The sequence below is a fragment of the Atractosteus spatula genome, chromosome 6 (assembly GCF_055471065.1).
Source record: "Atractosteus spatula isolate fAtrSpa1 chromosome 6, fAtrSpa1.hap1, whole genome shotgun sequence".
NCBI lineage: Eukaryota > Metazoa > Chordata > Actinopteri > Semionotiformes > Lepisosteidae > Atractosteus > Atractosteus spatula.
In genome coordinates this window covers 3,534,530-3,557,097 of record NC_142711.1, presented here as the reverse complement: position 1 = coordinate 3,557,097, position 22,568 = coordinate 3,534,530, and the positions used below count along the sequence as shown (strand labels likewise).

Below are 22,568 nucleotides of genomic sequence, written 5' to 3'. Positions count from 1 at the left end.
CCCTAAAAGGCAGCCCTCACTCTGCTAAAAACTTCACCACTGCAACCAGCCTTTTCAAGACGTGAGTCCAATACTCATATTCACTGTCAAACTGTCTTTTCAGTTCTGAATCTATTAGACTGTTATCAGCACAGCGCATAACGTATGCAACTATAGCCTTTCTACGGCTCTCCGACTCTTCGTGTTCGGCATTTTTCCAGTTGATATAGCCTACGGTCAGTCCGGGCTGATTATCACTGTCCCCAGAGATTCATGCAATACAAAACGCTGCACCTTTCAATGGGGAATACAGCAGCCATCCTCTTGACACACACTCGCCACTTCCGAGTTTTCTTTTGAAGAGGGTTTTAGAGAAATACCTCTTTTGGTGCTTCTTGTCTGTCCGATGCTGCAACATCCGTGTCTTGGTTTTGACACGATTCCGGGCCCAATTTAGCCCAGTATGGTCGCATCTGTCCATCTGTTTTACCCAGCATGCTGGGTCCGAGCTAGAGGAAGCGGGAGCCGCTGCTGTGGCCTCTGTTAGCTCCACGGCAGCAGGTGCAACAGCCATGGCGGCGGCTCGGACACGGCTCGTGGGTCTTGTGGGGATGGTGGTGGCGTTTCAGACGGCTCTGCCTCGGACTCGTGTTCCTTTGATCCCGTTGCGGGAGCTGGCTCGTCCTCATGAGCGGCGTGGATGTAGACTGCGCCCAGGCTAGAGCTGGCTGCAGCTAACCTTTCTCAGCTGCGAGGGATAGTGATGAAGGACGCACTGACAGGGAGGCATGATGGCACAGGGCTCAGCTCCAGACCTGGGGTGCTGCTGTGTCTGCGTGGAGCTCACACACTCCCCCGTGCTCCCATGGGCTTCCTCCAGGTGCTCCGGTTTCCTCCCACAGTCCAGAAGACAGGCTGGTGTTTCACTGGGAAAACTGGCCCTGGTGTGCGTGCTGTGTGTCCTGTGATGGACTGACGTCCCGTCCAGGTCGTACCCGCCTTGTGCCCGATGCTGGCTAGGATAGGCTCGGGCTCTCACGCAACCCCGAATTGTAACTACAAAGTAACTACAAAGGTACGATAAGTAGATCTTACTGTTTTAGGTTTTGTTTAATAGTGCACTGGTAGGCTTTTTTTTTCTGGCACCAAGTGCAGCTGCTACTTCTAAGTAATATGATCCATAATGCGCACGTGAGAAGGAACCTTCCTCCTGTGAATGACGCCTCTTTCAGCTTCTCACCGGGACCGGCCCCTGCACGAGCACGAGACGCTCGCTCGCTCTGCGATTCTAGAGCTGTTCTGTGTGCTGCTCCTGAAGTCCTCTCCCCGCACGTCCTTGTCCTGCTGATGAGTACAGTCTGGCCTTGTCTGGCCTGTTTGGACACCAAGGCTTGCCACTGGCCACTGGCCCCTGGCCCCCACAGTCAGCGCTTGATGAGTCTTCACTGTAGCTGAGCTGGGCGGGCACTTGTTGAAACGGGCCTTCCAGAAAACGCTGAGGTGCTTGGATAAGAGGGCCCTCTTCTTTGTATTCCCTGGTAGAATGGGTTCTCAACTTCTTTAAGAAAATTAGGATCTCTCTTTCTCTCTTAAATATGTTCGCTGTCAGTTTAGGGTTGACCATTTGAGAGCAGGAGAGCTAAATATAAAAATATTTGAACATTGCCGGTATGTACAGTAGTCAGTGAAAGAGTTTTAAGTTTTAGATCATTTCCACTGATTACTCAGTTAATGTGTGTCACATACTGTATACTGTGCTCGGGTCTAGTATTGAGTTGTTTATAATTTTTCCGAAAACTCTCCTTCAAAAAAATTTTACTCTGCAGAAAAACTCTTTGAATGTTTTATCGCTTGCTAGTTAAGATAAGTTAAACCTGCTAAATGGCCATTTGTAATCGGCGGCCAACATGATTAACTTTTGGCGCTTTTAATCAGTTGCCTATAGGTTAGGAACATGTAATACGGTATACATACAGTATGAGCAGACATGGGGCTGCTAATGCGGTGCAAAAGGTGAGTTAATCTTAAAAATAAATAAGAAAACGTAATTATGTCTAAAACATGCTGACTGTTTACTACGTGCTCAGGTCTGCTTTTATATAGTTACATCTTCCGTATTTTATGCTCAATACCTTTGGAGAAATTAGTAAAATAGTGAGCCATATTTGTTTTGTTTACTAGTGAAATACCCCCGTTGCAGCTTTTGAAATTTACTTTTTTTTAGTTTGGAAATATATACTTTTTTGTCACGTGTTTTTTTTTCTTCAGTTACTTGAAATTGGAAGCTCTATGTTGATGTCGTCTCGCCTGCATGTAAAATTTGCTTTCTCAAATGCGCCACTAGGGGGAGCCAAACATTGCTCCAGTGCCTGGAATGGAAGGGGTACATCATTACTACGTGCTCAAAACTGTCCGTGGCCACAACGTCTGACAAAAAAAATGTATTGTGCATTGTCAAAAAATTTTCTTGATGTTTATTTTTAACATCAGTGTGCGGTGACCATTGTACGATAATGGCATGATAAAAATAACCATAATTTCAGGGTTGTGTAAGAGAATGTATACAGAGGCCAGAGAGCTATGTTCTTAATTTAGGGCACCGGATATACAGAACCCCCTCTGAGCTGGCCACGGAGGCGGTGCATGTTATTCTTGTGCCTGCTCTGGGGATCGAGAGATCGGGCACCTCAGTTGGTTATTTTTTTTGCAAACCCTAAAACTTTCACAAGTTCTAGTTCCAAAGTGAGTATGCAGAAATATTTATGATGCTTTTACAAGAGGGTGGGTTCACAACATATTTACGCCACTAATCTAGCTCTTATTAATGGAGCAATAAAGAACGGCCTTGTGCTTAATCTGTTTCTGTTTTAAGCCACTTTCACAGCAGCAGCCACTGTGTTAGCCAGGATAACATCTAAGGTGATTCTGGACCCTTGCCTGGGACAAGAGCTGAAGCACACATCTACCACTGAAAGGTAGAATGTGTCTTCGGTACATCGCCTTTCCTCCTTGCAGAGAATTAATACAGCTTAGAGCCTTACTGTTCTTCTCATCATCATCACATCACTTTCAGTAGCCGTTCATCCCATTCATGGTTGTGGGGCAGCCGGTGCCTGACCCAGGAAACTTCGGGTGCAGGGTGTGATACCCCCTGGATGGGACACCAATCCATCGCAGGACAGAAAGACAAACACACACACCAGGGCCAGTTTTCTCAGGAGCCGATTAACCAGCGTGTCTTTGGGAGGAAATTGGAGCACCCAGAGGGCATCCCACGTGAACGTGGGGAGAACATGCAAACTCCACACAGACATCACCCCAGGTCTGGAATGGAACCCAGGACCCCCGCGCTTCTGAACTCCAAATTCTTCTTAATTTTTTCTCTTCCTTTAATGTTAATGAAGAAAAAATATATCTGAAGATTAGAAACAATCATAAAGCTTGAATGGAGCTCCCATGTGAAGAAAAATATTCGTTTCCATTCACCTGTGATTGCAAGACAGTGGGTGATATTTGATATCGCAGTTGCCTTACAGCTGCAGTAACATTACTCACAGTAGCAAATCACAGTCTTAATGCAGAATGTAGAAATGATATCATTGAATGAAATGTATTGTTAACCTTTTCTTGACAATAGCAAAGAAATCTTTGACATACTCCTGCGTAGGTCATTGATTAAGATGTCTGACAGTTTTTAAAACGGCATCACAACAGAACTGTTATACTGTTGCCAGCCGTTAGAGGGAGCTGTGGGCGGATTACGGTTTCTGAAACTGTACAGTACGTTGGAAGGTTAGGAGTTAACCGGCAGCTTACGGTGAATTTGAGTACACTCTGATTTGCATAGAGAGCTGCTACATGCTACTCGCCCTGCTATATAAAATATAATTTGCATCTTTTTTTCTACATATATATTTTTTACATGAGAGTCTCTTTGTTCTTTGAATAGGATGCCTGTAATGACAGAATAGTGATAGATATGCTAACATCACACCCTATGTCAAAGCAGTGAATGGAAACTGTGGTGGTTTGACACTTTTTGTGAACAAAAAGGAAAATATTGTAATTGTTTTATTTTAAAAACATTCTTAATGAACTACAGTAACAGTTCTTCCGTGTTTTTAAAAGAGCAGTGTAGTGAAAGGTGTTCTGTTTGTGTCTTTGTGTTGTTTAATGGCTGTTATAACTGCTAAATCTTCACAAAAAAGTATTTCTAGAATACGAAATGTCCATATACTGTTATTTGCAGTCTTTCAAAATTCTTCAGTTTTCCTTTCCAACGATTTATCTATCGGGACTTGAAAAACCTTTTTGTCTGAGTATTGCAATAAGAATGTGTTTTTAAAATATATATAATAATTTTCTATGGACTTCAATGCACAGTTGTTGAAAGTATTTTTAGTATTTTTCAAATGTTTCAGTCAAAGCAGTTTTTAAATATTATAAGATCTGATTTCCGCGTCTTCTGAAGAAGAGTAAGTTTTATGAACAAATTGAAACAAACTATTTAAAAGATATTACTCTTCATTTAATGTAAATCCCTAGTTGGCTTTTTGATCAGTTCCATTCTGGGGGGCGCTGCTTGAAAAAGTATTTTAGCTACCCTGCAATATTGCACCATGGGACTCATCTGCTGGTGTTGTCAATCTTGCACTGATCTGGAAAATGATTCAGATTTTTATATACAGATTCCTCCTCTTACTTCAGATAACAACAACCGTAACACTACACCTGGGTAAAAATCCTTCACATTTCTGGCCTGTCTTCCTTAATAGAGACTTTGTTGCATGACTTCCATTTGGTGATAAAGTTGAGGTTATTTACATTTAGTTGCAGTTGTTAAAGACTTTATGTGTCTGGAGCGTTTTGTATTAGAAGTACAAATGGGTTGTGAGTCAGAGCCAGAGATCCTGGTTAATTGAAAAAAAGTAGTTGCAACTTGGCACTTCAGTGGTTGAGAAAGTTACATCTGTCTGCTTGTAAATCTTATAACTTTGAGCTACAGAATGTGAAATCTTGCAAATGTAACAGAAAGTACTGTATATTAAAACAATGGGGAACGTGATTTATGGTATTTCGTTGTTCCAGATGACTGTCGCTGATATCTCAAAGCCAAAGATAACAAAATTCCCCTACTATTTTCTGTCTAAAAATACAGCTTAAATCACAGCATTGCTGCATTTACTGCCTTATTGGGAATGCAGAACAGTTTCATTATTACATACAAAGGTGTTGACCAGCAAGCAGGTCTGTTTAAGGAAAATGCAAAAAACGATATACAGTAGTGTTTAGAATAATGTTGTTTTTAGTGTTTTTCTAATGCTTTTGCTGTGACAGACAGTGACAAAAATAGATATGAAAGATTACTGTATAGCATGCTTGAGTACATGTACGTACTGTATCTGCAGTGAGTAAGCTCAAGTCTTTTCAGAGCAGCGACCAGAGCATATCTGGGGACAAACGCGGGAGGGCTACCAGGAACACTGCACGAGAACATACAGTAAGAAAGGATACAAACCAGAGGGGCCCATCGAAGCTGTTTGGTAGTTCGCAGCTAATTCTTTCAAAGATCTCATCCAGCTATTTTTTTAAAGACGCTAGGGGAGGGTATTAGATTGGACAGCAGGGCTGGGTCGCTTGACCCATAACCCTCTGTGCAAAGAGATGCTTCCTGTTCTTTGTTGGGTTAATGAACTAATACTATGTTAATGTATTAGTACTAATACTTAGATTAGAAGTAATTAGAACTAATACTTCGTTGGGTTAATGAACTAATAATGCATGTTCATGTGCATGTTGTTTTTCCTCATCCACCTTTGAGGATGCCGAGAACTTCGATCAATTCCCCAGATAACCTCTATCCGAGACTGTAGAGGTTTAGATCACTAGGTGTATCGGAGTAAGACATTCTCTTATTTGGGTGGTCCTCTCGTGGCTGATTCCAGATCAGCAGTATCTTTCTTGTGATGTGGTGACGCCAGTGCGCGCAGGGCTGTGAGCGCGGGGCCCTGCCACATGGCGAGCGCGCGGCGCTGCTGGCGCCATGGCTGGGCTGCTCCATACTCCACCCCTTCAGGTCTCGGGAATGTTTGTGTGCTTGAAATAGAACGAGCTGCACAAAGGTACCAGGACGGATTGCTTGCTGAAAACATATGGGGGGGACTGTAGGTCTCCGGCGTGTGGGATCACATTACAACACAAGGATGGCCTGAGGTGCACAGCCAGGTCAACGACACGAGAAGATGAGAGAGGCTGCAAGCGAGAGGATCCACTCAGCCGCCCGGCACATCGAGCCCCGTGGGTGAAATGAATACGTGAGGAATATCTACGACGTATTAAATGCCACTGAGACGTTCTGGGCGGATCTGGAAGAAACCACGGTTTGCATTGACCAGTTTCAGTGCCCTGATCATTGATGGCATCCAAGAACGAGGCGCAGGACCAACCACTTGGCAAGCTGTAACAAACCACAAGCAGGCTATCCTAAATACTGCCGCACGGCAGGGGAAAGCTTTGAAAATATTGCTTCTCACTATATAGGTTTGTTTAACATTGTAACGGGAAACAATCTTCATTGCATGGACCACTTAGCTGCTGGCAACCAAACACGCTAGATGGTTTGCAGGCTCTTTTCTCATCTGTAAAGGATAGGTTCTTCCTTTCTTGTTTGTCATAAAGCTGAAATCTTATGGGAGATGCCTTTGAGTCAGGTCTTGCTCCATTTCAGTGAAGACTTTCAAGAGAAATGGTCTATAGGTAACCTTGTTGTAACTCATGATTTTAAGTCATTGCAAATGGTGATTAATGGTTTACCTTGCAGGCAGGGCTGGTCCTTGGTGCTTGAATTAACGGTTAGATCTGTGCAGTTTGAAGTGGTGTAATATTGAAGAGCTCACTCTAAATTATATTTCTAAACTAATAAATGGAATCCTGGTCTGCAGTACGTACAAAGACCCAGACTTCTCAAGTTGCATCGGGTGAGGCTTTGGTACATAATTGTTTTTTTTTAATCTGGAATGTCAGCATATGATAAAAGAAGATGGGTTTGGTGTGTAGAAAGTGCAGCATTGAAAATACTTGTAATTAGTCAGTTCATACACATCTGGGGGCATTACTTGACAAAACACTTTCACTTGAGGGAGGTAAAGATCGCATTCCTGGGTTCATTGTGCCTTAAATGATTTTTTCTGGGGTGAGAGTTAAACTTCATCTGATCTTTGGGAGTGTGCAAAAAACAAAATCTTCAACAAGATTAACTGAGAAAAGCCAAACAATATTATGTTTATATTTGCATACATTTGCATTTCCCAAATAAGGTAATCTTAGCACATTTCATAGCAAAATGTCAGACAAATGCTCAGAACAGAACCCAGATACAGCTTGTCCACTCTAAGGCCTCTCTTGGGTTAGAAATGCTTGAGATATGTGGTCCAGACCATCGCAGTGTCTAAAACGGCTCATCAGAACTTGAAAAGACAGGCCTGTGAAATGTCTTTTTGTTAGGGGCTCTGTAAAAAGCATCATCTGAGAGAAGCGCAGGAAGCTAATGGAACTGTCTTGCAGATGGAGAATTGAGATAATGACTAAATAAAAAAATGCGTTTAAAAGATGTAAAGCAAGAAAGAAAAGGTTTGGCTGCCCCGAATTCCACTTGACAAAGGCATTAGCATGGACATAAGAGCACAGGCTCTGGAACGCTGAGTCCGAGTCGCAGAGCAGGCTGGAGCAAAGCGATCATGAGGTTAGTAAATGCGTCTTGCAAATGAGAAGTATCCACCCCAATAAAAGTCTTGTCACAGTTCCTTATGCTGGTCAACCACCAGTTTTAGGAAAATATTGTTACTCCTCCTGAAGCTGTCTTCTCATGAGGGGCTGGGGAGGTGATCCTTGTGATTTCTTCCTAATTGTCAAATTGAGCCAGCAGCCATGTCACCCTGCAGCTCACCACTGGCAGCCCACTGAAGCCCAGCAGGTGTGAGCCTGGTCAGTACCCGGATGGGAGACCTCCTGGGAAAAACTATAGTTGTTGCTGGAAGAGGTATTAGTGGGGCCAGCAAGGGGAGCTCACACTGCGGTCTGTGTGGGTCCTGATGCCCCAGTTTAGTGACGGGGACACTGTACTGTAAAAAGGCTCCATCCTTTGGATGAGACATAAAACCGAGGTTCTAACTCTCTGTGGTCATTAAAAATCCCAGGGCGTTTCTCGAAAAGAGTAGGGGTGTTACCCGGTGTCCTGTCCAAATTTCCCATTAGCCTTTACCTATCATGGCCTCCTAATAATCCCCATCTCTGAACTGGCTTCATCACTCTGCTCTCCTCCCCACTGAGAGCTGGTGTGTGGGGAGCGGACTGGCGCATCATCCAGGTGGGGCTGCACACTGGTGGTGGTGGAGGGGATCCCCTTTACCTGTAAAGTGCTTTGAGTGGAGTGTCCAGAAAAGCGCTATGTAAGTGTAATATAGGGAATTAGTATTATTCATTTGTGAAATGAAAGTGCAACAGCCTCAGGTTGTATGTTGGTTCCAAGAGTTTACACAGATATTTCTGACACCAAGGTTGAATGAGTTGTAAATCTATATAGATAGCATTTCAGCAAGTTGAAGACCGGCAATGTAAGTATTCACTAACTGCATCGTTAAAATACTTGTATTGATTATAATACCATACTGTATATACATTATATGGGACATTAATTGTGTGACAATAAATTAGTTGTGTAAACATCCAAAAGTGATGTCAGCCATGAGGTGGACTTTCATGCTGATGCACTGTCTGTTGGGTCAGCCTGATGGCACTTGAGCTATTCTTTCAGATCCCTTCCCGATTCTGTGGCCAATCAATTTCCTAATTTCCTAAACATTTTCTATGAGCAACAGGTCTGGGGACATTGCTGACTAAGCAATGTAATCAGTTTGGTTTGTTTTCGTTCAGTATTGTCGTGCAGAGGTGCCGGTAATGCCATGTACAAGTTGAGCTTGTGCCCTGTCGGCTCGAAAAACGAATCTGCTGTCTTCGCAGTGCGCGAAAGGGCATAACGTGATGGTTGATTATACTGTTGCATGAGCAGGGAGCTGTGACGCGGCCCTGTGGTAGCCAGCTGTGCTAATCATAGACATTCTGTTCCATATCGGCCATAAAGCCATAAAGGTCCATTGCAGAAGGCTACTACTCTTTTCTCACATGAGAACACGCCCTGTCATGGACCTTGACCCGTTGGAGAGCATTAAGTGAGATGACTGGGTTGTTGTTCGTCGCCAGTGTTGCCTGCTCCAGTGGCATGGATTATGCTCCGTGGGCTCACAGATTAATAGTGTTCACTTTCTCACGGTTTGTATTGTCAGCAGTGGACTGCTGTCATTTCATTCAGCCGCTGTCAGTGTTGTGTTGCACTTTTGTGATCTCTTATAAGCAATAGTTACCATCAGTCAGTCCTGGTAGCGAGCTATGCACCTTGGACATCTACTAAATACTTGACATTGGGAACTGATTAACTGATTATGCCATGATTAACTGTGAGACATTCAGTAGTTTGGCTATATGCCTTTAGGTGCCTCCACTCTGCAGCGTTCCTGTGACTGCCCAGCTTTTACCTTTTCTTAGCTGGTTGTGCAATTTCTTTAGCAAAAGTGACAGAATGTGTGTAATATATCCACTTTTTGCAGTTTTTATACGCAGAGAATACCCAGTCAAATCACAATGCGAAAACACAAGTGCAAGTCTAATCGTGCTTCAGCACCAGAGTCATACAGCAATTGCTAAGACTATGAAAGCATCTGATTTTCTTTGAATCCAATATCCCTTAAGCTTCATTTAGTAAACCCTATAATTACTTATTGGAACAGTGGCTATTTCTGTTTATACATACTGTAGTTCAAGTAATAAATATTCACATTCTCAACACTTTTTTTTTAATTCATGGATGCAGTTACAAATGCATGATGATTGAAATAATGATTTACTAGTTAAGTTCTTCTGAATCAAAAATTACATTAACTGTATTTGAATTAGGAAAAAGTATTCCTATTGGTTCCGCCAGTGTTTTATAAGTCCCTTCTCTGTATAGCAGGCCATTGACTAGGGCACTTCTGAGTTATCTCTTGTCATCTCCTAGCTGGGATTCCAGCCCATTATTTTGCATACACTGTTCACCAGACTAGGGGGGCACTGCCTCACTATTAATTACTAATAATTAAGGTCTGCCCTTAGTGTCAGAGTCTGATTAAAGTCTAAAAACTGAGAAGGCCTGTCAAGAACAGCTGTTTTACGTTTCTTGGAAAAATGTGGGTTTTGCTCTGTGTTTCAGATATTTCAGAAATTCCAAGCTGATTGTCCAGTGGAATCATTCCTTTTCTTTTAACATTGTTCTGCATTCACTGTTTTTTGTTTTTTTAAAACCACTCATCTCCCAACCCTGCCCTGCTAATTAAAGCGTGGCACCCTGTACTCGTGTTAGCAATGAGGCGTCTTTCTTCAGAGCCTGTGCACACTTTACTCCACACATACTTGTTGCATGCTGGTGAGGTGGTTTCAATGTACCTCGCCAAAGAGTTTGGACTATTTGGTGTCAAGGTAGGACCTTAGGGGCTGGTGGCTGGGGTTCAATTACAAGCAAGCACCTGCCCATGCCCTAAGACTCCCAACAGTGTCCTGTCCATATCCTGCCTGTCTCTGTCCCAGGCATCCCAGCATGGAGCACAGGATACTCACGGTCCAGTCCAATACCAGCTGTCCGTCAAACTAGATGTGAAGTCGGAGCACTTCTGTAGAAAAAGGACAATATGAGGAAACAAAAGTTCTGTTTTTCTTTCATTTTAGCAAATAATGGAAGCTAGAAAAAATGTAATATGTCCAGTGTAGCATTTTGGAAACATTTAACCACTTTTCTTGAGATAATATCAGATGGTTTTGACATGGGTCTTCTACATGAAGCTGTTCGTTGTTACAGACATTCAAGCTTGGATCTGTGTCGGCATGCCCTGGCTGTCAAGTAATACCCAAAGAAGACTCTACAGCTGAAACTGTTTCTCTCGTCTGTTTATCAGCATGGAATCAACCTTTACTTGTTCCATTATTAAAGACTACCAGTTTTACATTATTATAGACTCTACATTATGACAGACCTGCTGCTGTATTTTACCATGACTGATCATTTACTGGGTACTTACTACTGCACTGGACAAAGCTGTACAAGTGTCAAACCTCTGTACAAGGAAGAAGCAACATCTAAACTCTGTGGAAGACAACTGTTCCAGGAAGCTGGAAGGTGTGATGGCAGCTTCCTTGCTCAGATCTTGCTTGGCAGATGTGGACTGAAGTTGCAATGATGGGTCTTTGCATCTCATTAGTCCCCCAGCTTACAGCTTGTCCACCTTCCTCTGATGAATCTGTTGCATTAGCACTGGAATTACCAGGGTTCGATTTCCACAGGGTGTCGTAACAGTCTTTACAGTCTCGTGTATCCTGTTTAGTTTCGGTCCATACTAGCATTTTTTTTAAATGTGTTTAGGGTTATCTCGAGTGATTAATTAACAGCCAGCTGTGAAATGTGTGGATTCTTGAAGATTACATGCAGGCTCGTGCCACTGTCCCAGTTGTCGGTGCATTCCCAATTTTTAAGACCACTTACTGATGGCACGGTTGTCTGACACGTACAGTAGCTTGTAGAGCAGGCAGAGCCCATAGTAATGACCATTGCAATGGTTTGTTTAAATGTATGTTTGGATAAATGTACGGTCGACCTATCAATTGCATTTTCTCTTAACGGTCTGGGCTTGAATAATGGTGCAGTTGCTTTGTTTTCTGCTGCAGTACCGGTGTTTTTAAGCAGCGGCAGTGCGGAGCCCAGTTCAGTTATTCCAGAGTGAGGGGAGGTGCAGCAGGCGAGTTTTTTTTGTCATTCGAGGGACATTCTAACTTTTTTTTTCCCCTCTCTCCCCGCTTTATTTTTTTGGTTCTCGGATCTTTTACATCTTTGAATCCTCTCACCTTTTCTTTTTCTCAAGTCGTGGTAAACCACGAAAACCCAACCTTTTCTTTTCTTTTTTTTTAAAAAAGATATAAAATGAAATGAAATTGCAATTAGAGGAAGATGGTGCTAGAACTATAAGCCTGGGCTTTGATTTTACCTACGTTGTCAGTTTTTTAAAAAACCCGTGTGCAGGTCCAGCCCACGGTGGTTGTACATCCACAGCCTTTGAGAACAGCCACCTGATGGCGTTTAATTCATTAACGACGCGTTTCTGTAGCAGGAGAGGATGTCGATTGCAAGGACTCGGTTCATTTTATTGCTCCAGCGGTAGGGTATAGCTCAACCCTGGAACAGCGAGCTTTTTTTTTCACGGTTCAGGGCTACTTCCTGGTGCGGCAGAAAGAGGCAGTGCTGAGTTAAAGAGACAGAAATAGAGATAGAAATGAGATAGAAATATAGAGAGTGGAGAAGAAGGAGTGGGAGAGGAGCAGTAGGCTGGATTACAGAAGCAGCCCGCTCCACTCTTTGTGTGTATTTATAGACTTCTTCTAACGATTTTTTTATTTATAACGTATACATATTTATTGGATATTTTTTACCTCTAAGGTTCGGCGTGTAGAGAGGTTCGGAACAAAATTGTGAGAGGGATCTTTTTTTTTTTTCGCAGCGACGGAGGAACCGTCGCACGGATATTTTTTTTTTGCACCGTTTGGGTTTTTTTTTTTAAATATATATATATTCTACATAGTATAGTTTTTATTTTTGTTACTCTATTTCTTGTAAGACAAAAAAAAACCGAAAATAGCGGAAGATGGGTTGTTTAGGCAACAGCAAAACTGAAGATCAACGCATCGACGAAAAAGCACAACGAGAAGCGAATAAAAAAATTGAAAAACAGTTGCAAAAAGAAAGACAGGCGTACAAAGCCACGCATCGACTGCTTTTACTGGGTAAGGACGGGCCAAATGGATTTTATGTATATATAGCGTTGTGTAAAATCTGTGCGTTGTTTCGCCCTTACTTGTTTGACAGCTCGGTGTCACGGATGAGTATTTGTAATAATACGCTTGCCTTGGGTTTCCAGAGGATCTCGTTATGGCTAGCGAAACAGGAAATTTTAGGCCGTACTGATTGTGCACGACTCATTTATTTGTTGTTGTTTTTTTTATTATTATTTTATTTTGAAAGGAGCTGGAGAGTCCGGAAAGAGCACTATTGTCAAACAGATGCGGATCCTACACGTCAATGGATTTAATGCAGAGTGAGTGAACTGTTGTTTTAATCGCATCCGTATTCATCGGCGGGCCCCCTGGTTGACACATTGTTTTCCTGTTCTGGTGTTGCAAAATGTGCACGGTTCCTGCAGTGACACTCGCTGGGCTAGCCGGGCGAGTCGGGGAGAGAGACACGCAGATTTGCCCCGTATTTCGGCGTTACTGCAGTTCGTCCTGGGCCCACAGTGTAGCAACAACATGGCGACTAGTTTCCCCTGATTACTAATAACTCCTAACGCGAAAGACGAAATTGTCACAGATTTACACCGAGCGCCAGCGTAACCTGCGGGGGAATCCGTGCCAGAATGTCGTTTTCGAAGTGTGTCGGTGTCGCATGTCGAGGCAAAAGCTGGTAAAAAGGGTTGCAGAAGGGCGCCCGACCACGATATTGAACCGAACCCGACGTAATTGCATTAACGAGAGAATACAGTATGATTATGAATCTGACCATTTTCCTGATAACGCCGCTGAGCAATATTAACATTAGGCTACGGCTGATTAATTAGTGACTCATCGTTTAAATTTTTTTTTAGCATGTAGGACCCTATAGTGTTTTTAACAGTGTTACTCCTGCACATACTGTAACACAGGATGTACTGTACAGGCACACCGCAGACAGACAGCACTGGAGCGGACTGTAGTGTGTCTGTGTGTGTGTGTGCGTGCGCGGAAACTGACCTCCAGATTTTGTCGAAACCAAGACGTTTAAGTGAAAGTTTCTTCCCAGTTTTCTGTCGGTGCATCCGTGAAGGTAACCTCTATTCCTCTTTCATGCAGAGAAAAGAAACAGAAAATCCAGGACATTCGGAAAAATGTAAAGGATGCCATAGTGGTAAGTATGGTATTGTTGTAATTTGGGGTTTTTATTTCTTTTTACGTCGAGAATTAAAATACACGAAAACGTGCCGTTGCTTTCTGTGAGATTGCACACAGCAATCCCATTTTGCTGATCAGACTGGATTATCCTCTTATTTATCCTGTACTTATCCAGCTTAATGCCTGTGTTTCTGTTTTTATCTGCTTTGCAGACTATAGTTTCGGCGATGAGCACTTTAATACCTCCAGTCCCGTTGGGCAATCCAGACAACCAGTTCAGAATGGACTACATCAAAAGTATAGCGCCTCTCTCGGACTTCGACTATACACAGGTAAGGTCTCTGGGATTTTACTCCATCGCTCAGTTTCACAAGCGTTGGAAGTTGGTTGTATGATGCTGAGATGTTTCCTTATTTGAACTTATTAAAACGGACTGTTCACCCATTGTTTTATGTAGAGGTTGTCTAGTTTCGTGGGAGTTAGCCATCTGATTGAACATTGGGACTGATACAGGCAACTAAGAGGTGCCTGGGACCTTTCAGGACACTTACCACTTTCGTTGTGCTTACAGGTGAAAGGGCTGGGCTTTTGATTTCAGAGGAGTCTGAACACCACCTGGTTCGTTTTGATAACGGGTGAAGGCAACAGAACGATTTTACTTTCTGCATTAGCATACTGTAGTGTCCCAGCACACCTGTCCAGAAAATGTAACGTTCATGCTGTCTGGATTGAAGTACTTTGTTACCCGAAAGTATGGGCTCGATTGAAATGTGCCGTTTTGAGCCCGCTGAGGGAAAGGCGCTGTTCGATTTGTGGGAGTTTGTCAGTTGGCAGTGACCTGTCAGACAGTGGACCTTGCTCATCTTGCCCTTCGTTTGTGTTTCCTGTTGCGGGCTTGGCTGTGGCGTGACCAGTGGCATCTCTTATCAGTCATTCACAAATAAGCCCGGAAACTGGAACTTGAAACATATTTCATGAACAAAACTTTCAAACGGTAGCAGCTGCCTCATGTATTCATGCTTGGGAAATCAAGTTTAAATCACTGCACAGAATATTATTTTCCTCTTCATTTTGAGTTGAATCTATAAAGCAGGGGCCTCAGACTCACTTTCTGAAGTACTGTATGTTTCCCAGTTTTCCATTACAGCCTGAGTCAATTAAACAATTAACCTCTTATACAGTAAGTATGCTGTATGTTTGTTCTAAACCTGTAACAGTTTAATCAGTCTTCATCAGAGGTACAGTTACTTATCAAACACCTTGGATCCTGATCCTGATCCCAAGTATTACTATTATGGAACTTATTTAATAATTATTCAGACTAACCGAGAGCCTGGTTAGAATAAAAACACACACACTACTAGACCCTCCAGGAATTGAATTGGGAGATCTGTGGGATGGAAATGGGTAGGAATTGGATGCAGTTATGACTTTAAAAAGCACAGTGTTACCTAGTTCTCCAGTTCTCATGTCTTACCTTCGTGTGTGGCTACATCAATTCAATTATAATTCCCAAAAAGTTGTGGTACAATTACTATGACAATTTCTTCTTCATCCCAAAAGAAGTTACAGTCAGCTTTAGCCCAATTAGTAGAAATGTGTTAAGGCAGGTCAAATAGTTCTCCTTTCCACAGCCACTATTTGAAGACATTTTGTGTGAAGATGAAATAATATAAATATGAAAACTGCAGGAATTTTAAAAATGCTGGTGGTTGCGAATGCTTGGTAATTTAAGGTATTATTTGAAGAACTTGGAAAGCTTTGGGAAAGCCTTTTCTCCGACATGCATATACTTTAAAAACTGTAATTAAATTAAACTGAAATTAAAAACACTTCTTACTCTTTTACAAAATAAGATGTAATATCTAGGTAAGCTCACAAAGGCTGTTTATAGACAGTGGCAAGGGAAAGGATGTGATTTTAAATGATAAAAAATTATTAATTACTTTTATTAATTAATAATACTTGGATTATTTTATACCTCATTTTATTTAAATGATTTATATAGACAAAAACATGAGCGCCAATCAATTCTTCAAAATAAAGTCTATGATTTTTAAGTTAATTTAAATACACATGTAGATACCACACACCCTGCACATCTGTCTTGTAGTGCAGTATAAGCTGTAGGCTTCTCTGCAGCTGTTCTGCCAGTCTTCTTGTGTAGCTGTCTGTATCATAGTCCCTCTTGACCAGCCTTATTGAGGCCCTGTGCTTGGCTGTGTATCCTTCTGCCTGCCTTTATAAAGAGGCAGGAACTCTCATCCCAACATGTTTCTGGACCTGAATTGAAGGCTCTGTCCTCTGTCTTACTCACTTTTGTCTTTTGAAAGCATACTTTTTTTTTTGCGCGCTGTATACAGCAAATACTATTTACAGTAGCTTGCTTGCAGTAGAATACCTGAGTTTCAGATTCAGGAATGATTGTGAAGCAAAGTTAAGGGAGTGTTTTGGGGGTTTTACAGTGTCTTGCTTGGTAAATGTTTTGTGTTCTCACTGTAGACTTTCTGTGCATATATTGGCTTAGGTTTTACCCCCAACGTCTGTATGCACCAAAATGTTTTGCACTTCTGAAAAGAAAACACATTGAAAGCTTTGCTTTAACTGTTTCCTTTACGTTCAAAATTTAAAACAGTATAATATAGCAATAAAGACTAATAATCAGTTACTGTATGTGGAAATGGATCTTTAAAATTGATTTCTAAACTGTAATTAAAAATGTTCAGTTTATTAATGATAATGCTAAGTGGTAGTTTTCTGGATGTCATTGTTTACCATTATAAACTAAAGATATTATAGAGTATTAATATTTTCTCATTCTCTATGAAGAATTTTTAAAAACAGAGTTCTGGGAATAAACTAGATAGGGTATTATAAGGACCGAATGATTTAATAAGGATATAAAACACTATCTGATGTTTTCTTAGCCTTTTTAATTTCATTTTTAAGGCTGTCAAGCACTTAGTTGAAATGTGTGAGTTACAGATGTTGAGTTTGTTGGATTTGACAGGGGTATATCCACCCCTGTACAGTATTGACTTATAGTACCGTGCATGCATTACAGCAAATAGATCAAGGGCACATTATGCTACCAGCGGTGGAAAACATTTCAAGTTATATAATCACAGATTTTGTGCCTCTTTAAATCCCGCTGTACTTAAAACAATAGTCTTTTCCCAGTTTGCTTAATGACCTTGCGCTTATGATTTGTAAGTTGGGTAACCAGTTGATTTTCAACTCCATTTATGATCCTGTTTTTATATAAATTGGTGTTTAAAAAGACAGTTTATGATGTCTAAATGTCATGTCATATAATTTAATTATAATCATTTGAAGAATTTATCATTTCCAGTGTATTTTTCTGACACCGAAAGACGCGATATACTCTAATCATGTAAGCATGATGAATAGATGAATAATCTTTTTTTTTATTTACTGCTGCCCTTTCTGTCTTGTAATATTTTTAATCACTTATAGTCTGTACTTCACACTTACACAATATGTTTTTTAAAATGTTTTCTATACATGGATGTTCAAATTGTGGTTTCAGGGAAAGAAAAAGCAGCGAAATGTTAGGGATTTAGTTTCTTACACCCTTTTAAAAAATGCCTAGTAATGCTTTTCTGGGATACGGTATTTGTAACCATCAATTTTCAAATCCAAACCAATAGGCTTAGTTCTTAAAGATGATTTGTGCTAATTCAGCACTCCCCTTATATCATATTCAGAACTTTTATTGACTATCTACTGGTCAGTCTTTCAGAATCGGAGAGAAAAAGAAATGCAAACTCAGGTGACGTGAGGAGTGATCAGTTAGTAGTACGGAATGATGCCCTGTTCTGTCGTACAAGATATATTTTGTCCATTTACACACTCGAGAAACAGCAGCTTAACTGGGAATCATTCTCTTCCGGCCACACCCTGACCCAGCCTTCTCTAGTGACCTAATGAACTCTTGAGGCATTCGGCACCATAAGAACGCCCCATCAGAGCTGGGCTGCAAGCCGGAGGCCATTATTAGACAGTTCGACAGCTGCGCTGAAAATCAGGGTGAAATTTCTCTGTTCAGAAAAGGCTGATTTAAAAAAACAACCCCACTAAAGGCAGGTTGGGGGAGATAAAAACCTAATTTAATCAAAAATCAGAAATATGTTTAAATATGTGTTGAAACGCATAAAAGGCATGGGTATTGTATAGTTTTTGATTCATGCTGAGATGAGGTGCTTCACAAATTAGGTGCTGCTGTACTTTTATGGGGTACACATGTTCTCAAAAAATGTTGCGCTTTCCCAAAAGGTTAGTTATGTGTGTAAAAAAAACTTATTCAAGAAGTTACATTTATTTAGAGAATAAAATCAAAATGATCTCAATAGTTTTCTTGGATTGAGATCAGTGGAAATACTTTCCTTTAAGAGCTTTTCTCCTAAAAGGGAGAAGCCAGTGAACCAGTGTGATATTAGAATGAATTAAAAATATTTTAACCAGTATAGTACATTGGATTTTATTTATATTTTATTTGTAGTTCAGACTTCAAACTTTTCTGATTTAATTTGAACATATGCATCCCAGAAAATAAATCACAATCATGAAAGTCAGAAGAAATCTAGCCTTTCTGGTATATGTTTATAGCATATATATTTTAATGATAGCATTGCTGTTCCATTTTCACATTTTGTGCATTTGACTTATTAGGATTTGCATGAAGCCATCAAGTGCTGAAAACTTGTAAACATTAATTCAGTTTTTGTAGTGAGTGTCAGCATATAATTGTTGTATAACTGTTTTTTTCTTCAGTGTTAGGAGTCCAGCTATACTGTAATGTTTAAAAGTAAAATGGAGTCTATTATTAGTTTTGTATATTTAGGCCGGATGTGCTCTGTATGTTGGCTTCTATAGTCAAACAGAAAATATTAGCTCATAATAAACATTTTCCTTTGTGTTGTACATTTACTCGCAGTGTGAGCAGTATAGTTCTGTATAGTTCAAATTTTTCTTTAGCGTGTTACTAATAAAGATGATGTAATACTTCTCGAAGAGTTATGTTTTAAGGACTGTTATCTAATATCAACCTACTTTAGCACACATCTTTCCGCAGTAAACGTTGTGGGCGTTGACAATTCTGAATTTACACATTCAACTAATTGCGTTTGTACCACATCTGTATAATTACCGTTGTGTTTTACTGTAGAGCTACTAATGATTTGGTACTTTATTGGAATTTCTTTTATAAAGGGTTTTACAAATTTAAACTCATTGAGCTAATATAGTAGTTTTTATTTTCTAATGTTCTGCTGTATTTGGAACAAAAGCAATGGATAAAACACTTCAAAAGGATTTTGTCAAAGTACAGAGTTTTCAACAGTTTTTATTTCTATGATCTTAATGAGGGGGGAGATCTCCTTTCTGCAATGCTTTTGTGTACAGTACTTTTCCCATTTTGAACATTAATTGTGTAGTAAACTTGATAAGTTAAGTTGTTAGAGTAAGGCTTACTAACTGTGGATGGATTGTCTTCAGATTAAAACGGGTATTTATTTTTGTCCTGTTCTATAGTTGTTGAGTATAGGACAAAGTTGGTTTATATTTCATTTGTAGTGCAAAAGTCATGGCAGAAGTTCAGCTTTTGGTTCAACTTTAATGTACAGTATAAACATATCTCAAAGGATCAGCTATTTCTAGAGCTGTAGGTCTTCTGGAGTTTGTAAAAATAAAATAAATGGTTAAACATTACAGATTTTGTGCTGTGTTAGTGTTAAATCATTAAAAAAGATTTCTAGTAACTAATGGAATTGCTTTTGCTTTGGAAGCTGACCTTCCTGATCCTAATATGGGGTTTACTCAGATAGAGATATTGCAAGAGCCCTAAACCCACAACTAAATGGACGTTTGGACTGCTGTACCCGTTTCATATCTTACAGTGAGAGCACTAATTCAGCTGCAGAGTTTCCTGGAAACAGGTGAACCCCAGTTTTCTAACTTATTTTATTGATATGTCCACTGTCCACATGGGCAGCACTTTCCTTACCCAAGTACTGGTACTTCAGAGGATACAAATAGAATCGAAGAGGACCTGCATGTGAATGTGAGAGAAGGAGTCGGTTCTTTACACCGTGTGTGATGGGAAACTGGAACAAGCTCCACAGCCATGTTGCTGTAGCCAGTATCCTGCCTTCTTTAAAAGAAACTGTGACCAGGTGAGATCCTGCAGTCACTGAAATACCAATGACCACACAAGTTAGATGGGTTGAATGTTTGCAGCCTTTCTTATGTTCTTAACAAATAAAACAAAATCCAGTAATAAACTTTTTCTTTGCCATTCAGTCACTTGCAAAGGTGAAACTAAATTGTGTCGTATTTTGTGCTCATAGCTAAACTAGGAAGCTACTGTATTGCAAAGACACTGTTGTGTTTAATGAGTCAGAAACCTTTATTACCTGAATACAATGCATCATAAGTTACATTGTTGATTTTTTTTTTGTGTTTGAGTTAACAGCACAGGAGTAGGACGATAACTATATAAGTGAATTAAATAAGATTTTTGTGGGAGAATCGCTATTCTCCACCACGCAGGCAGTTTCGGTTTACTGCAGGACTGTATCGCCAGTCGAATGACTTAAGACAAATTTCCAGGAACCAGGATCGGCCACGTAGGACAGGTGTGCTAGTAATTGCAGTTATGGAGTGCAAAAATAACCGGTTATTCCTAGAAAGAAGTAATGTGTTGAAGCAGTTTATAATATCTGAAAGTAGTTCCAATCTTGTGCAATCAGACAGACAACTTTTAAACGTTTTAGGTGAAACGGGCCAGTTGGTTTCTTTCACCTAGAGCTGCAGTTTGGTTAATGAAATCAATGCTTAAGGGAGGCAGGTTGGCATTGCAGGCAGTGTTCCTACCTCTTGGCTTGTTGGTCCTGGGTTCGGTTCTGGCCTGGACACCTTTCTGTGTGGAGTTTGCATGTCTCCCTCACAATCGCATGGTGATTGTGTACGTGTCCAGGGTGCGTCCTGAATCCAACAGATTCAGCTCTGGCTCACGGTGACCCTGTGCTGGACTAAGCAGTTATTGAACATGGACGGAGGAATCATGGGAATGAAAAACAGGACAGAAAGAAGCTGGTGGAAAGTCAAGCTGGCAAACTTCTCAGATTCTGTGTTGCTGTAGAATGTTACTCATCCTGGGATTAATTACTCTGCTGTAGGATCTTGTGAATTTGATACAGGAGTGTAACTGTGCTGGAAAGCATGTAGATATGGGAGGAAAGCAGAAGTAAATAAATGCAAGGTTGCAGTTAGGATGAAACAATCTCAGTTACACGAGGGGCCTTACCCTTTTGAAGAATATGTATTTACAGTATTTTATACTTATAGAAATATACTGAAGGAAAAATGATAACATTTAAATTAATATTCAAAATAGCTGATGGGGTATTCTGACCCTTTTTTTCATCATTGCTCTAGAATGTCCGATTTTAATCTGTTGTGACATTCCTCAGGCAAGAAATTAGTATGGTGAAGTGTATGCTATGGTGTTAATGGTTCGTACCTTGAGCAACGTAGCATTAAAACAGCAGTGAAGTTTACCCTCAGAAAAAAGGCCTAGATTCAGAGGTTATGTGATCAACAGTTTTCCAATCCTACAGCGGTTCAAAGTGGGAGGAATTAAATCACATGATAGTCGGTTAGTCATTTGAAGAGAAAGAAATGTACCTTAGCATTGCCTGGGGCAGATCCAGTTTTGAAAAGCCTTTTACATCTGACATTTTTTTCCACTCACAGATCTGTCACCTCAGTGTTTGTGGTACACTCTCAGGTTTTGTTGGGGTTTTTTTAACAGTAGTTTAGCTCAAAGCTGTGTATTGCACATCGTTTTGTTTCACACTGATCAAAATGATACTTTGCCAAAGTGCTGGGGTGAGGGGGGCTGTGATGTGGGAAAGTTTCTTTGTAGATTTTTTTTTTCAGCCGCTTCTGCTTCAGGAACAACAACACTGACCCACGGTGCTGGTGGGGTGTGATAACTGTGCGGATATGTGAACCTAGATGCACTCCCAGTGCCGGTCCCAAATGCTGCTGGCGCACTGTTCCTGCCGAGCTCCTGCTCGGTCTGCAGTCTGGGCCGATCCCTGCATTCAGCTGGGACGAGCGGGACCCCCTGCCATTCCTGACCACAAGTCACCTCCGTTAAAATAGAGACAGTCACAGTACAGTGTCTAGCAGGTAAAGAAATAGGTCTGGGTGTATTCAGTTGTTTAGCGTTCTTAAACCAGGATAAAGGCTAAGTTTTAATAATAAACCCTTCACAGCCCATGGGGATCCCCTCCACCACCACCAGTGTGCAGCCCCACCTGGATGATGCTCCAGTCCGCTCCCCACACACCAGCTCTCAGTGGGGAGGAGAGCAGAGGGATGAAGCCAGTTCAGAGATGGGGATTATTGGGAGGCCATGATGGGTAAAGGCCAGGGGGAAATTTGGCCACCACTGGTTACACCAATTTGTTTACACCCCTACTCTTTTCGAGGGAGGCCCTGGG

General features: G+C 41.1%; 1 protein-coding gene across 2 annotated transcripts in view; it reads left to right on the top strand.

Annotated features, from left to right (window-relative positions):
- LOC148831697 (guanine nucleotide-binding protein G(olf) subunit alpha) overlaps positions 1-22,568 on the top strand; it is a 136,518-nt gene that overhangs the window by 30,764 nt on the left and 83,186 nt on the right. The window contains exons 1-4 of one of the 2 annotated variants that reach the window (XM_088918402.1): positions 12,398-12,897; positions 13,136-13,208; positions 13,999-14,053; positions 14,250-14,369. In XM_088918402.1, coding sequence (XP_088774528.1) covers positions 12,759-12,897; positions 13,136-13,208; positions 13,999-14,053; positions 14,250-14,369 — 387 coding nt within the window. In that variant the 5' untranslated portion in view covers positions 12,398-12,758. Of the gene's footprint in view, positions 1-12,397; positions 12,898-13,135; positions 13,209-13,998; positions 14,054-14,249; positions 14,370-22,568 lie in introns of those variants that run through there. The other variant, XM_088918401.1, reaches the window with a different exon arrangement.